The sequence below is a fragment of the Schistocerca cancellata genome, chromosome 4 (assembly GCF_023864275.1).
Source record: "Schistocerca cancellata isolate TAMUIC-IGC-003103 chromosome 4, iqSchCanc2.1, whole genome shotgun sequence".
In the NCBI taxonomy this organism is placed as follows: Eukaryota; Metazoa; Arthropoda; class Insecta; order Orthoptera; family Acrididae; genus Schistocerca; species Schistocerca cancellata.
In genome coordinates this window covers 864,753,225-864,771,510 of record NC_064629.1, presented here as the reverse complement: position 1 = coordinate 864,771,510, position 18,286 = coordinate 864,753,225, and the positions used below count along the sequence as shown (strand labels likewise).

Genomic DNA, 18,286 nt, shown 5'->3' with positions numbered 1-18,286 from the left:
CGACTGTTATTGTTTACAATGTTTGTAAATGATCTACTAGAATGCGTCGGAAGCCCTTTAAGGCTTTTCGCAGACAATGCCGATGTCTATAAGAAGGTAGCAACACCAGAAGACAGTAACTATTTTCAGAAGGCCCTGCAGAGGGTTGATGAATAGTATGTGAACTGGGCAGATCACCCTGAAACGTAAATAAAGGTAACATATTGAGCATACATAGAAAAAAGATGCACTAGTGTATTTCTGGAAAAAGCAAACACTATAAAATATCTAGGTAGAGGAGGAAGAGAAGATTAGTTTTTAACGTCCGTGGACAACGAAGTCACTGGAGACTTAACACAAGCCCAGAACAGGGAAAGATGAAGAAGGAAGTCTTCCGTGACCTTTCAAATGAACCATTCCGGAATTTGCCGTAAGCGATTTAGGGAAATCATGGAAAACTAAATCAGAATGGCCCAAAGCGGGTTGAACCGTCGTCCTCCCGGATGCAAATTCATTGTGACCTAGGAGGATCGGTGGAATGGTCACATAATACATACACATGTACTTGCATATATATACATACATATATATACATACATACATAATACATAAATAGTAGGAAAAGAAGATGCCAGACTGAGATTTATAGGAAAAATCTTAAGGAAATGTCATTCATCTGCTAAAGAAGTAGCTTGCAAGGCGCTTATACCACCGATTCTAAGGTATTGTTCATCAATGTGGGACCATTACCAGATAGGTCTGATAGAAGAGATAGAGAGATACAACGAAGAGCGGCACGTTTCGTCACGGGATCATTTAGCCGGTGCGAGAGCGTTACAAGATACTCAACAAACTCCAGTGGCAGACGCCAAAAGAGAGGCGTTGTGCATCACGGAAAGGTTTACTATTGAAATTTCGAGAGAAGTTAATACAGAGGCTTACCGACAATCACTCTTCCCACTCGCCTTTCGGGAATGGAATAGGGAAGGGCGCATCAGTTAGTTATACCAGAAGTGTGCTCCACCGCACACCGTCAGATGGCTTGTGAAGTATTGGTGTAGATGTACAAGCAGTGACTCGTTTCCTAGTCGTAAGGGTGGCAGATACTACACTTAGATTTACTGAAAGGATCCTGAGGTCGTGTCATTCCCGTATGAAAGTGGTCGCATACAAAAGTCGTCGTTCGACCTGTTATTGAGTATTGTTCTATAGACTGGTACCCTAACCAAGTTGAATGAAGAGAAGGCATAGAAAATTTTCAGAGAAGATCTGCGCATTTCTCCTCAAATTTATTTTTTTAGTATGAGAATGTCACAGATGCAGTAGGACGTATGAATACTTCCCACTGAGCGAGGTGGCGCAGTTGTTAGACACTGGACTGACATTCGGAAGGACGACGGTTCAATCCCGCGTCCGGCCATCCTGATTTAGGTTTTCCGTGATTTCCCTAAATCGCTCCAGGCAAATGCCGGAATGGTTCCTTTCAAAGGGCACGGCCGACTTCCTTCTCCGTCCTTCCCTAATCCGATGAGACCTATGACCTCGCTGTCTGGTCTCCTTCCCCCAAAACAACCCCAACCCAATACTTCCCAGGTGTTCGTCATGCAGTTGAATGAAGAGATGTGTCGTCTCCGGTGAAAAGCTGGAATTGCTCCCCAAACGTGCGACAGATAGCATTGTGCTCAGACTGAGATTTTCACTCTTCAGCTGCCTGTGCGCTGGTATGAAACTTCCTGGCAGATTAAAACTGTGTGCCGGACCGTGACTCGAACTCGGGACCTTTGCCTTTCTGTGGCTAAGCCATGTCTCCGCAATATCCTTTCTTCCAGGAGTGCTAGTTCTGTACGGTTCTCAGAAGAACTTCTGTGAAGTTTAGAAGGAAGGAAACGAGATACTGGCAGAATTGAAGCTGTGAGGACGGGTCGTGAGTCGTGCTTGGGTAGCTCAGATGGTAGAGCACTTGCCTGCGAAAAGGAAAGGTCCCGAGGTCGAGTCTCGGTCCGACGCACAGTTTTAATCTGCCAGGAAGTTTCAGATAGCATTGTCCTCTTTGCCCGTCGTCCTCTCTGTCGCCATGCAGTATTCTGCATCTCGAAGTGGTGCGTGTCTGTTGGCAAATGGCCGATCTCAATTAGTTGATGAAGGTCAGACATTTCTGAAGACTCGACAGTGAGCAACGATCAATGATAATGGGACAGTTTCTTGTATTTAAATATTTTCTACCTCGTTTGCCACTTGTATTATTCCTTGTATGCCATTGACCAAAAGTGAGACAAAAAAAAGTTCAAATGTGTGTGAAATCTTATGGGACTTAACTGCTAAGACCATCAGTCTCTAAGCTTACACACTACTTAACCTAAATTATCCTAAGGACAAACACACACACCCATGCCCGAGGGAGGACTCGAACCTCCGCCGGGACCAGCCGCACAGTCCATGACTGCAGCGCCTTAGACCGCTCGAAAAGTAAGACAGTTTTCTGCTACAGATGGCTGTACCGTAGATGCAATCTCGTCGGAACGGTATTATGTAAAAGTCCGACTAAAACAGTATTCTAGAAAAGGAGCAGTAGCCTTTTCAGTAGTTAGAGGGCAACAGTCTGAATAATTAACTGATCTGGCCATGTAACATTAGCCATCGTGGCCATCCTATGTCGGGATTGCAGCACGGCTGAAAGCTAGGGGAACTGCAGTGGGGACATACAGCTCAATTGTACGAGTATGATTTAATAATGATGGTATCCTCCTGTAAAATATACTGGAGAAAAAATACTCCTCAGTTCGGAACTCCAGTTGGAGAATACTCACGGGAAAGTTGTAATCAGGAGAAACAAATCAGGCCTTCTGCGAGTCGGAGGGTTGGACCTTAGGCCCCTTAATTGTGTAGATAGGTCAGAGAGATTGAAAAGATGAGTTTATGTTAAATATAGTGGAAACTGGTGAATTGTGTTGGCAGGAGGAACAGCATTTCTACTCAGGTGAGTAGGGATATATCAACACATACAAAATAGGGATTATGTTGGAGCAGGTCTAATAATGAACATGAAAACAAAAATGTGGGTGAACTATTATGAACAGCAAACAGATTTTCATAGCCAAGATAGACACAAACTCACGACCCAGTACAGTAGTGTAAGTATATACACCTACAAACTTTCAGAGATGAGGAACACTACTCAGTGAGAAAAGTGGCAGTATTCTGTATCTTATGGAAGACAAAAATTTAATTTCGATGGGAGAACGGGATTTGGTAGTAGAGAAAGAAGGAGAAGGAAAATGGTAGCACAGCGTGGACTGTGGGGAAGCAGTGTAAGCGCAAGTTGCCTAGCAGAATTTTACATGGATCACAATGCAGTCATTACCAATACTTGGTTCAAGAATCGTGAAAGAAGGTTTTATATTTGGAAGAAATGTATACAGTCAATGGTGAGACACTGACTTAGGAACCAGATTTTAAACTGAAAAAGGTCCAGGTTTAGATGTGGACTCTGAACGTAATATATTAGTTATGAAATGCAGACCGAAGCTGAACAAATTACAGAAAGGTAAAAATTTAAATAAATGACAACCATATATGCCGCTTGATAATTAAAGAAATCTTTGGAGAAAAGAGAAGCAACTACATGATTTATCGAAAGCTCAGGTGACAAACCAGTATTAAGCAAAGAAGGGAAGATTGATAATTCGAATATAGAGAAGGGTTTTTTAAAGGAAAGAAACTTGAAGACAATATTATGGAAAGGCAAGAGTTAGTGGATTAAAATGACATAGGGAACGCGAAAACTTTGACAGAGCAGTGAAATACTTTGTAACGTGCGCGTGGGGCACACAATACTCGTTAAAGCCTGTACTATGGTAGATGGATTTTTGTATAGATATCGACCGCGTGTACCTGAATGGTGGTAAATCAGACTTACGCCCACTCTGTAATAACAATGATCCGTCAAGCAGGTTCGAAATGCAATTACACGCCAGGATGGACCAAAAGCAACATTGAAGATGCTACCAATTTGATAATAATACGGTCGCCAGCCTAATTAGGCATTAACTGAGTTTCTTCCCTGTACAAGTTGGTCTATATTCATGCAAAACAACAAGTTGTAACACTGCATAATATAGTCGAATTTTAGAACCAAAAAATCTATTGAACTGATAGTTTTACGTTCTGTATAGATATGGAAAAACCATGAATACATAACACTACACTATAATGTATAGTACAAAACTTTATACTGTCTATTAATCTGATTAAAATCGGGCATAGGTTACCCTAGAAATATCACTTTCGTGCCACACACAAAATGTCAATTTTAATAAAGATAAAACACTGATAAATTTTGACTTTTATATTGACTTTAACTTTTGCTGGTCAAACCAATTTAGAACACTTCAGAATTCAAATGAATAAAAAGGGGGGGGGGGACCCTGAAACTGTTATGACCACTGTATTAAAAAATTGATTACTGAAATTATTATGCGTTCAAGATTTCCAGTATATGAGTTACTACTCTTTTTATCTTATTTACTACTCATTTAAATACCTTTATATCTGTCTCGAAATAATTAAACTTCATTACTATATCAATATTAAAGTTATCTTTCAACTTCGTTAGACCTTCGTTATTCATTTGCTGGTTCATTAACAAAACAGTTCTTTAAACACCATTCTAACATAGCTAGGTCTGCAAGTAATTATTATTAACACAAAGTTTAATTTTTCATTTCGGGACACTCGGATTGTACAACATTTGGAAAGGACCCTGTCTAGGTTAGTTGTGAGGATAATTACATGATGGGAAAGTTCTGGTAAAATTTATGTCATTATTGAACAGTTCACTCTTTGGTCCATACGAATACAGTACTAAAAGTTTCAACCTGCTTGTATCGATGCGGCGGTTGGCGGGCGGCGAGATGGCAAGGCACAGAGCACACATACAACCACAGCTATGGCTCTTGACGTATCGGCACTTTAATTCTTCTTAGCGCCGCAATACTTTTCCATTTAGTGCCTATGGAATTTTGCCATGCTGTGTGGGCGTTGGAACAGCATACCCGAGGCTCAATGAAACTACGTCTTCCAGGAGAGCCTCCTCGCTCCAGAAGGTGTTGCTCAAACGAGTGACAAACTCCAACAACTACTGCTGAGCTCGTTGTGCCGTGCAGTGCGCGCGTGCATTTTCTCGCGCTCGCCTGCCATCCACATTTTACCGCTCCCTGACAGGCCGGGTATTCACCCGAGGTTTTGCATTCTACATATCCTAACACATTGCCTACGTATGAACCAGATGCACAATTACAATTTTAAACATCTTACAACAGTCTCCACATTTGTTACATTTCAATTCTATTACAATATTCTTGACATTTGACATAAACATTAATATTCACATTGAACCTCGTTTACAGTTTTCTTAACACAATGGCATGAAACAAAAAAGAAATGAAATCAGAACATTAATTACACAAGTTTATCGAAAAATCAGAAGAAAAAAAATTACTTATATGTACAATATAGGACAGGGTCGTTGTTGTTACAACTTAACTTCCAAAAAAAGTCACTTGAATTATATAACATTCTCTCAGAAATAGTAAAATCATTGGGAAAACCAATCATGAAAAACCGTTCACCTCAGACTTAAACATGTATTTACTCATTGCTTTTTCAAAGAAGGGAGGTCTTGACAATTATGGGTACTACCGAAATACCAGTTTAATAAGTCGTGGTCACGCAATACTAATACGAATTATCAACAGATGGATGGAAAGACTAGTATAAACCGAACAGGAGGAAAATCACAGCAGATAGGCTGCAGAATGGCAAACCTCAGTTTATCATTGTTGTAAATTTAGAAACGTTTTTGAAAATATTGACTAGAATACGCTCCGTCCTGTTTTAAAGTCAGCAGGTAATAGATAAAGGGAGAGAAAGTTTATCTGCAACTCGTGAAAGTTTTGATATGTGGTGTTACAGAAAGTTGTTGCAGATTAGATGACTATACCACATTACTACTGATAAGATGCTATATCGAATTAGAAAGAACAGAAATTTGCGGCACAACTTGAGAAATGAAGGGATCGTTTGATAGGCACACATCCTGAAGAGTCAACGAATAATCAGTTCTGTAATGGAGGAAGGTGTGGGAATGAAAACTAGTAGAGGGAGACCAAGAGCCAGTAAGGTGGCTCAAGCGAATGAAGGTTGCAAAATTTATACAGAGGTGAAGCGTTGCAGAGGATGGAGCTGCATAAAACCAGTCTCTGGAAGGAAGGCCACAACGATAACAACTCTTTCGACTTCACAGTTCGTTATATTTCACCTGGACGTCTAAAAAAACCACACTAGGATGTTTTCATCAGTTGACATGTGTCCTATAGCTTCTTGTACTGGGAACATGGACAGTGTCCCATATTATCTTGGGTGACACTGTGTGTCTAGGAGACCAAAGATAGGTTTGGACTGTAATTGTTCACGTAGCTACCGATTCCCACACTACAGCGTCATGTGTCTTGACATATGTTCATAATAAGAAAAGTAATGTTTAGAAGTTGTAGGAGTCCCATTGGAAGTATGAGGTATACTTAGAACCGTACTCAAGTGGCATAACTAGTTAAGCTGACTGGTAATGGAAAGCAGATCTGTGTTTGAATTCTGCATTGGCTTAAGTTTAGGGTTATTACAACACATAAGTATTATTATTTTTTTCTGTTTACTAGTATCACATTTCAAGTGTGAAATTAAGTAATTGGTACAGAATGAGAGTTGCTGTGCGATTTATTCTGTCTAATATTGAAAAATAGGTATGGCATCCATGGTTTCATATTTCAAGACAGACGAGCTGATTTTAACAAAAGATAATTCATTTTCCTTGCATACTGAAAAAACGTTAACTAGCTCTATAGTTTTAACCTATAAAATATGTCTGCTATTATGGGCTTTCATGTTACAGAATATCGTACAGCCATTTGCTCAACTTGTTTTCCTTATTCACAAATGGCGACTGAAGTACGAAGTATGGATGAATGGTTCTTTCAGTGATCTGAAGTACGATGAAATTGAATCAGCAACAAATGATTTTCACAAGTGAGTCATTGTATTTATATATTATGAACCTTTACCATAGTTTATTTGAGTGCTATATTATTCTATAAAATCTTGTATAAACAGGTTCGGAATAATTACTTGTGTTCTATGTATTTGTTTGTAAACAATATATATCCACACCTACATGATTACTCTCCAATTCACAATTTATTACCTGGCAGAGGGTAACTATGAGTGCAGAGTTAATTCTAACTACTAAATAATATATTTGAATTACTGTTGCAATCTGCTGTTGCCTGATTAAAATTTCTTGCCGTAATATAGCTGCTATTCAATCTTCCACTGATAAGAAAGGATAAATTTTGCATGTAAGATGTCAGGTTTCACAGTCTTGCGATTTCTGGTTGGGTTCTATTACAGTAGTCAGGTACAGGATATATGTAACGAATTTCAAAATATTTATGGTCAGAACAGCTAAGCTGATATATAATCCTTAAAGTGATGACATTAAAAATTATGTTAATGATAGATTTTGATACATGACTTATCGTGTGTTTAATATGAACGTAATGAGCGGCTCTACTACTTTTTGTTAATATAGGTCATTATACTGTCGAAAACATTTGCTATCAAGAAAGATTGCTGTAAGTTTCTCATGAGCATTCTCAACAAATATGGAAAGTTGAGTACCAGTGTGAAAGAAACCTCTTATTTTCGGTATATATGTTACAGTTCTTGTGTACTTTGTTTTAAATACTTATCATTATTTCCTGACTAAGTTTCCTTTGTTGTCTGATTAGTGATTATCTAATTCCGCTTATTTCTGCAACTGAAACTAATTGTAGTAAGTTAAAGGAAGTGAGTGTTCTCTTAGATATACGCTTTTTCCCATTGATGACCTCTTTTCTTGCTTTTTAATTTCACTATGCTTCAATTTCCACTTTGGAACAAAAATAACCATACAGTTTTTTGCTGATCTGCAATTGTAATCACTTTTATTTTTCATTTATTCAACTGAAATTTTAGTTAAGCAGTTGACATTCTGAAAGTGATAAGACCATATCTACATTTTTAGTGTGAATCTTTTGGGGGTAAAGTTATTACCCCTTAAGAAAGTAGTGCAATATACGTCCTCGCTTTGATATGGGTATAATATACTGCGTTTGATTTTAGTCGCCTTACCATTGGTGCATATTATTTTAGCAAACTGCTGTACTTAAATTTTTATTGATTGTATGTCACGTGATAGATGGTAAAGCATCAATAAATATTAATCTGGTGTTTTCAATGTATTAATGAAAAATTCTGGATGGAATAAATATAATCTTATTAGAGAAAGAAGTCAGCTGCTAAATAGAGGAATTATTGGGCAGTAGGGAGCCACATGAACAAGTTGCTGAAGGATATAGCTCAACTTCCCAACTTCCAATCATTATCGCAGTACTTACACACGCAGGTCCACTCACGACTGTTTTTTAAGACTTTTCTTTAATTTATGAATTATTTCGTTATGATTTTTCTCGTTTAAGTCTGGCACCTGCTTTTTCTTTTTATATCTTTAGGTTGCTGTGGGGAACTACTCCTATGTAGTTCACAGCTCTAGCTGTTTCTAGTAATATATCATTAATAGGTGGTGAGCATCGTTTGCAAGTGTCTGCACCAATTGTAAATCCTCTGCAGGTCTTGGTGCATTTTGCAACTGTTTTCTACATTTCAGCTATCCTACAGACAGCAACATCGTCCACGAGCAGTTTCATGAAGCTTTCGACATTGTCCACTATAAAAAATACGTTTAACTCGATTGCTCCTGACATTATTTTTACATTTGTTGATTTTGTCCAATTGAAAACGACGTATTCAGTTCTATATACAAGCAGTTGACATCCATCTTCACAAATCTGTTCACGTATTCGTCACTCTTGTATTTTGTTCAGTAAAAAACAGGGCAGAATAGTAATGAATGCCTTCTGTAAGTCAAGGAACACGTCAACTGTGGCTTCAATGTCAACAGTGCTCTGCATCGCATGGATGAAGAAAGCGATCTGAATATCACAAGATATCTGTGCAATGCATGTTGAGTTCCATTTAGGAGAACTGCTTTCTCAAAAAAGGTGATAATATGTGAACATAAAAAACTTTACATAATTCTGCTGCTATAAGGAGAGGAGCTTTTTCCTGTAATCTGTATGGAATCGTACAGGTATCATTAAGTATGGTATGGATGTTCTGGAAGAATTTTCGAGTCATCTACGTGTGCTTCATGACTGTCTAAGCATATCAGTGACGTTATCATCCTTATTGATGAGAAGTCACACCCATTGACCCTCCGCTTTCCCCTTCTACTCTATCTCCATCTAATGACAGCATAGTATCAAAAATGAAAAAGCCACTCAAAAGTCGAATATGGCGAGAATAGCACAGTTATGCTAGTGGAAAATTTAAGAGTCCCTTCCCTCTCATCCTCCACAACACTCATAGCCAAGTATTAAAACTGAAATAGCCAATCAAATAAATTCACGATGGTGGAAATTTCCCAATTGAGCTTTATACCCCACAGCCTCTGCCTCTCCTCTCCAATCAATCACAGCAAAGTATCAAAAGAAGGTGTCTGGTTACATTATTTCTTTGAAAGTCAACAACAGTTACATTCAAATACATCCACCCCAGTTGTGCTTTACACACACCATCCCTCTCCTCCCTCCACTCCCAGCCCTCCTTGACAAGCCATATGGAGTGAAGTATTAAAAACTCTCCCCCTCCTCTTTCCAGCTAGTCAGAGCTTGGTGTTAAAATATGCCTAAGATGGTGCCAGATAACGCAAGCTCCATTTGAAAGTCAAAGATATTCATTATTGCCGTGAAAGGCACGTATCTGTGGCGCAAAAAAGTATCAAGCTAAATTATTTGCGTACACATACATAACTCTAGCATAAAAAATGGTGCTGAGTTATATATTTCCGAAAGAGATTTGCGTGCCTCTGACTTAATTTTCAAGTGATGCACAAAACTTGTGACAAATACATTATTTATGTACACATAGATACGTCTGGTGCAATATTAGGATGATGCCAAAAGCAGAGTTATGCATTATTTATGTAAAATTGTGTACACATACATACCTCTAGAGTAATACTAAAGTGACTCCAAGGCCAAAGATAGGCATTGTAAATGTGAAATGGGATTCACAGTCAGCCACACACACACACAAACACACACACACACACACATCTCTGTGTCTTATACATCTAATACTGTACTCATTAAACTCACATGTGGTCTCTCATGCAAAGTTATCATTTCTTCTATCTCTCTGTCTCTCTGTTGGTCTCCCTCTCTCTCTCTCAGTCTCAGTCTCATTCACAAACACACACCTCTGTATTTCAATAATGACAGTCAGTTGAAAGGACGATAGTCAGTGGAGAATTAGAGTCAATGGCAACTCATCGCTCATCGTCAATGGAGATTGATGGTCAGTGGAGAATTACGGCCAATGGAGAATTATAGTCAGTGGAGAATTATGGTAAGTGCAAAACGATGTGAAATAATGTTCACTGGAGAGAATTATGTTCAGCAAACAATGTAACAAACTTTCCTGATATTGTAATAACTTTCTCTGAATTTGTAAAAATTATCCCGAAAAGTGTAAGAAAATTGAGACTAGTATCACTGAAACTGTAATATATTGACCTCTGCACTGTTTCATTATTTATACCAAAATATTTTTCTTTTTCAATCTCATATCACATGTCCATGCACAGCTTTCCAGATTGATCTCATCATTAATGTCATATCATAATTTTTTTCAAAAATGTATAAGTACTCGGATCTCTCAGGCTTTTGCATCAGTAACACATAGACATATACATGGCACATATGTTAGGGACCATCTCTGCGTCTCCTCACTTGTTGCTACGATACAGAGAGACCTTAGTGTAGTGCAGGAGTTATCTCTGCACGTCTCAGCTGCCGGAAACATGGTATTCACCTCAAGCTGCAATGTACAATGTAGAGCTATTTAAACCTTTATATTATTTAGATTTTTACAGGTCTTTTTTGGATTAATTATGATCACATAATAATTTTTTTGATACAGTAGGGACACCAAGCCAATGTATCAAACGTTTATGATCTAGTGAATAATAGGTAAGTTTATGTTGACTAATAGTAGAACCAACATGTTGCTTGGATTGAATTATGTACTGCAAAATCGATTTTTCAATATCGTTTAACAAACATATCTGATAATCATCAGTATTAAGTTCTTTTGTGGATGAGCATTTCACGCCGTTTACTCTGTGAATTAAGTGTTGTGTCTCAGTTTCCAGAGCATACATTTATTCTCTGTCCCATGAATTCAGTAATACTTTCTCTGACAATTGGTCTTTCATTAAACCCACTTTCTTTTTATTGACAAGCGGATGTTATAAATGCTATTTTCAGAGTAATTCCAAGTGTCAAACCACCTAAACACATCCTTTCTACAGTTATAAATATTTGATGTGCTTACATGATATATTAGGCTATCTGTGTTTTCGTTACACAACCCAGGCAGGATCATTGTGTTGGATAAATAGTTGCTAGACTTCTTTGTGGGGGCATCATTATGTACCTTTAATTTGGTATATTGTTGTGTGAATTTAACCTGCGTCGTCGTCTGAATGAACCTACTACTTAACTACAATTTGTTTCAAAATGAGTAGTGAATAAACTTCACTTGAGGAAAAATCATGAAAGATTGGTATACATAGATAATTTCTTGATTAATTGTGGAGGAGAATCAATTTTGGGAAAATGCTGTTAAAATGTAAAAATATTCATACACATACGATCTTAGTTGGGCTAGAAGTGGCTCGATAGGAATTGGATAAATAGTAGGTGAGTAAGTAAATATCAGAAATGCGTTGTACTGTGCATTTTTTCTTTTGATTCAGATATTTAACAGGATGCACAAGAAGAACTGTGTTATTAACACACATACACACATTCGGACTAGAGAAAGAAGTTGCGCAATTCTTCAACAAGGAAACAAGATCTAAATTGGGTTAGAGAGAGAGTAGCCTTGATGGCCACGTATTTTGAGACAAAACTACTCCGAAATTTACAGTAAAATTTACACGGAATTTCAATTAAGAAACAAAGAGTACGAGCTACGTCCTGTGAACAATTTTTCCTAAGGTGGAAGCTATCGTATATCAATAGCCGCCATGTAGCTTTCCACTACAAAGGAACATCGATTAAATATGAAAATCACGACAAGGAAAGATCGCAAAATCTAACTGTAGACCAAAGGTATTTATTTAAGAAAGGGAAACCGGCTCTTAGATGAGTATAGAATACTAAAGGTACAATCTCACGAACAAACACGTGGTAGCTGCCATTCAACCGATGGACAAAGAAAACTCACTCAAGTCTCGACAAACACAGTGTCCTTTTCTTAATATGGCTACCGAAAGTTAAAACCACATGCACAGCTCATAATCAGTTACACGATTTATTCTGACTAATCACACTCATTGATGTAGGTGGCTTCATGCCGCTCTATCCCAAAGTTATAGAGCACAAGCAAACACTGCTATAAAGTCAAAACTCGCGAAATTACTCTCATTTTCTGCATATGCAAAGTACCTCGAGCTAATATCTGAAAACTGCTAAGAAATGAATTAGAGACTTAATTAAGCTGAACTTACATACACACAAAACGACAACACTAAGGGCTGGAACTAGAATTACCTCTCCAACGATCCCCAGGCCAGTGAGGCTGCCCGATACTCACCCAGAGTCACTGATGCAGACCGCAAGCCGGCGCATAGATATTATGCACGTTCTAACTTTGCCAACTTCAAGAAAAGCGACGGATCATCGCTCTCCGGTGTGTCTGTGATACAGAAACGTTCCCTTTCGCTTTACACAAAAGTTGGCTAAACAACACTTATACTCAGAGAAACTTACTCTGAGACCAAAGACACATGTAAACACTCCAGAAGACAAATACGCTTCTAAGCAGACAACCAGCGGGATGGAAAAAAGAAAAACGTAGAGTGACAACGTAAATACATGATTATTGATTTTCTGTGTTAAATTACTTTCTTAATATCCATACAGTTAACATGGAAAATAATTTGGGTAGGTAATGCAGTTCAGAAGCGGTGATTTAGTATTCAAATATCGCTATGGCTGCCAGATATACATCCCAGCTGATCATCTTTCTCTCAGTTTGAATGTATAGGAGTCCTGACAAGTAAAAGACAGTGTTTAAGAATTGTAAAAGTGGAGATCAATCTTGAAAGTCAAGATGCTGCATTGTCTTTCTTTTCATCCTTCGTTACCGGTTGCTCAGTTGGAGCATGTAGTGAGAATATTGTTGTGTTTGAGAATCTACCGTTTTTGTCTCGTAGCAGGTGTTCTGTCATCATTTACTTGGAAATCAAGTACTGACGCTGCTCTTTTGATGGCCATAAAACTTAAGCCCTTTTGGAAAGTTCCATCTTCCAATGCAGTGTAGTAATAACTGTGTTTGTCCGTTTCCAGCTTTCCTGTTCCTGGGTAACTACACAGTCCAGTCAAATTAATGTGACGACCACCCATGTACGATTCCAGAGTGCAATAATCACTCACACAAAGCAGGGTATATAAAGCGTTTTGAGAGGACGCGGAAAATACTGCAGTCGTTGTCGCAATGTGGGAACGGCCGATTTATTTGACGTCCTAAAGGCGATGACCATTGGCCTTCGGGCCAAGGTTGAATTCATTTCCGAAACAGCTGAGTTTGTAAACTGTTTACATGCCACTGTGGTTAAAGTATCCCATGAATGGCAAAATGGTGCAATCCACAAACGGCACTGAGGCCAGTTTGGTGCGCCACATGTCGTTGATGACAGGGATGAACGATGACTGCGGAGCGGTGTACGGGCGAATAGACGTGTATCTTTGGAGCAACCCTCAGATGAACAAAGAGGCTACCAATAATGTACCCTAAACAACCATTGCTACGTATGAGGCTCCGCAGCAGGCGCCTGGCTCATGCACCCATGCTGACAGCTGCTCATCTGCGACGAAGGCTGGAATTTGCACGATTACCACTACTGAGCGTGCGCCGAGGGCACCCTATCAATTGGCTATCTGAGCATGACTCATGGCCAGACCCAGCTTCAATATGTCATCAACCATGTGTCGACAACCTGGGCTCTTACATCCATAATGTATATTTGCGTACAAGAAAGACGTTTTACTTGAAAGTCTGTTGCCCGGTGTAGACAGATTAATACGATATTGCAGTGCCTGTGTTGTTCCGAATTACCATGCAATGTTCCTTCGGACTTGCATACACGTCCAAAGGAACAAGTACTGCAGCGACTTCACCTGTTATGAAATACATCCAATGTATTCGCAGTTGCAAATATGGGCCCCCATCTGTTGTGCAATGAAATGACGAAAATGAAAATTACGATACTGCAGTGCCAGTGTTATTCCGAATGTATTTAAAGTTCCTGTGGCGACTACAGCAGTTATCAAATACATTCTACATCTACATCTACATCTACATGGATACTCTGCAAATCACATTTAAGTGCCTGGCAGAGGGTTCATCAAACCACCTTCACAATTCTCTATTATTCCAATCTCGTATAGCGCGCGGAAAGAATGAACACCTACATTTTTACGTACCAGCTCTGATTTCCCTTATTTTATCTTTTTGATCGTTCCTTCCTATGTAAGTCGGTGTCAACTAAATATTTTCGCATTCGGAGGAGAAAGTTGGTGACTGGAATTTCTTGAGAAGATTCCGTCGCAACGAAAAACGCCTTTCTTTTAATGATGTCCATCCCAAATCCTGTATCATTTCTGTGACACTCTCTCCCATATTTCGCGATAATACAAAACGTGCTACCTCTCTTTGAACTTTTTCGATGTACTCAGTCAGTCCTATTTGGTAATGATCCCACATCGCGCAACAGTATTCTAAAAGAGGACGGACAAGCGTAGTGTAGGCAGTCTGCTTAGTAGGACTGTTACATTTTCTAAGTGTCCTGACAATGAAACGCAGTCTTTGGTTAGCCTTCCCCACAACATTTTCTATGTGTTCCTTCCTATCTAAAGGGTTCGTAATTGTAGTACCTAGCTATTTAGTTGAATTTACGGCTTTTAGATTAGACTGGTTTATCGTGTAACCGAAGTTTAACGCGTTTCTTTTAGCACTCATGTGGATGACCTCACACTTTTCGTTATTTAAGGTCAACTGCCACTTCTCGCACCATTCCGATATTTCTTCTAAATCGTTTTTCAGTTTGTTTTTATCTTCTGATGACTTTATTAGTCGATAAACGACAGCGTCATCTGCAAACAACCGAAAAAGGCTGCTCAAATTGTCTCCCAAATCGTTTACATAGATAAGGAACAGCAAAGGGCCTATAACACTACCTTGGGGAACTCCAGAAATCACTTCGAAGAAGTGATGAAGAGCCTTACATTAAATGTAATTATAGTTGGGAAAATCATCACCTATAGAATGAAACGATGACAATGCGTATTTGTGGCGGATCAGGATTCAAACACGGATTTCCCGCTTATCGCGAGCATTCGCCTTACCATTTGGCTATCCAAGCACGACTCACAGCCAGACCCAAAGTTCCATATGTCTTCAACCAAGTGTCAACAACCTGTACCAGTACATACATTATGTATATTCCTATACATAGGAGAAATTTCACTTGAAAATCGTTTTCCCAATGTCGGCGGAAAAATACGTATTGCAGTGCCTGTGTTATTTCGAATTATAATGCTATTTTCCTTCAAAAAAGTTCGGAATAACACAGGCACACCCATTATGTATATTCCCATACAGAGGAGACATTTCACTTGAAAGTCGTTTTCCTAACGTCGGCGGATAAATACGATATTGAAGCGCCTGTGTTACTTCGAATTATAATGCTATGTTCCTTCTAAAAAAGTCAGAATAACACAGGCACTGCAATATCGTATATATCCACCGACACAGGCAAGGGTCTTTCAAGTAAAACGTCTCCCCTGTACAGGAATATCCTAATGGATATACGAGTACAGGATGTTGACACAAAGTTGACGACATATTGAAGTTTGGGCCTCCTGTGACTCTTGTTGGGATAGCCAAATTGTAAGGCCAACCCTCGCAATAAACGGCGAAACTGGGTTCGAGTCCCAAGCCTGTATAAATTTTCATAGTCGTCATTCCATTGTACAGCCGATGGTTGCCTGTATTCACAACTGTGAATACATTTCATGTAATTTATAACGAATGTAGTCGCCGCAGGGCCTGTTCCTTCGGGTATGCATTCATGTCGGAATAACACAGGTGCTGCAATATCGTACATATAATCACATTTCTTATCGAAACCTGACATCTTCGTTTTGCTCCAGCTTCCCTGTAACAGTAATCTTCACATCCTCTGTCACAGCACTCTGCACTGAGGTATGTTCCTTATCTGCTGGAAAGATATCTGCATCCCTGTCAGGAGCGAGTGCATCCGATAATATAATATCACATTACATTGTTCATCTACTGATGATACATCTGCATCCGTACTTTGACTAAGTACTATCTCTGACTTGGTATGTGCTAGTCGTTTCATCATCTGAGATCGCATAATCTGGCATTCAGCTTGATATGTTCAGGTCAGAACTAGACGTTTCAATGAATGCGTCGGTGTCTAAACCTGCTTCTAAAACTGACTCTTCAGTTAATGTACAGTCTGCAGGCATAGTTGATATATTTTGAATTTCCTCGATTTTCTTATGAATCTCCTCTTCCTTAATCGTTTTACACCATTCTCAAAATGTTTTTCCACTCTCCTCGTCATCTCCCCCAATACAGATATCCGTACATTCATTAAAATGATTGTTTCACTATGGAACTAAATTCTGACAACACCAACTACTGGTTCATATAGGTTATACGTTTCTCTCTTTGTATCTTTTCAGATACCATCATGGCTTTCTTTTGACTCCTGTTAAATGCAGACTTAATATGCTTCCTACCACCTGCGACAAATGGAGTGATAGAATGACTCCACAGAACATTCGAAGCAGCGCTCATGAGCCACGAAAGTACCTGGAGCGACGCATTACCTGTCATACCACTGGGTTTAAGAATGGCTAAAAAAAACAGAGATTGACCTGGTCCTGAGTCAGTTAGTCTATGGACACCAAATACACGTTTCTGCAGACCTCATAGAGATCCATGAAGTGACAACAGCTTTCGCCAACACACTGCAGGTGTTCACACAAATACTACAGCACAAAACGTAATGACTCATTCCAGCAGGGCCAGCCCATCATGGCATCAAGCGAATATTTTTTCACTAGGACCTCCAGAAGTGGTTGCATATTTGGTCATAAAGCTGCTGCCGTCTCCCCCTTTCGTTGGGCCACACTGGGTGTTACAACGTGGTTTGCACACTTTCGTAATACTTCACCGCAAAAGCAATAACAGCCTCTATAGAGAGAGTGAAGCCTGCTTACGTAACTGATGAAGAGCCTTCAGAGATGCCACATGCAGCTCCTCCTATGTAGAACCCACCAGGCGAGCAACTCTCAAAGGGGAACATCCTCGCAACTTCACTGCATCAAGACACCAGTCATCCGATAACATTAACAAGACCTAATGAAGCTATGTACCAACACTCTAAGCCTCACCTTGCGATGACCCACCCAGTTTTATCCTAACATGGATAACTATTTTGCTCCTAAAAGTGATTATGAGTAGCGATCGGATTCGTTCATTAACGTGGTCAGATACTCACGTGTAGTACAGTACTCAGCATACAACCAATGTTAATCGCTCTGCCAAAATAATAGCAAGTACTTCATTACACGAAAATAACTGTTTCAAAAGGAACCGAATAACTACTGTTGTAAAATCATTACCATAAACATGTATGTACAGCTAATTGTAACCAAATTTGAGGTGATGACATTTATCAGTTTGGTGATTAATATGGATGGGCAACAGACATAAAACCACCCAGTAAGAAATTTCAACACTGACATTAGCAGCAAAACATACACTCCTGGAAATTGAAATAAGAACACCGTGAATTCATTGTCCCAGGAAGGGGAAACTTTACTGACACATTCCTGGGGTCAGATACATCACATGATCACACTGACAGAACCACAGGCACATAGACACAGGCAACAGAGCATGCACAATGTCGGCACTAGTACAGTGTATATCCACCTTTAGCAGCAATGCAGGCTGCTATTCTCCCATGGAGACGATCGTAGAGATGCTG

General features: G+C 39.2%; 1 protein-coding gene across 1 annotated transcript in view; it reads left to right on the top strand.

Annotated features, from left to right (window-relative positions):
- Positions 1-18,286, top strand: part of LOC126184477 (dynein axonemal heavy chain 7-like) — a 1,143,184-nt gene that overhangs the window by 93,673 nt on the left and 1,031,225 nt on the right. Inside the window, exon 5 of the mRNA XM_049926869.1 lies at positions 6,926-7,059. Coding sequence (XP_049782826.1) covers positions 6,926-7,059 — 134 coding nt within the window. The remainder of the gene's footprint in view (positions 1-6,925; positions 7,060-18,286) is intronic.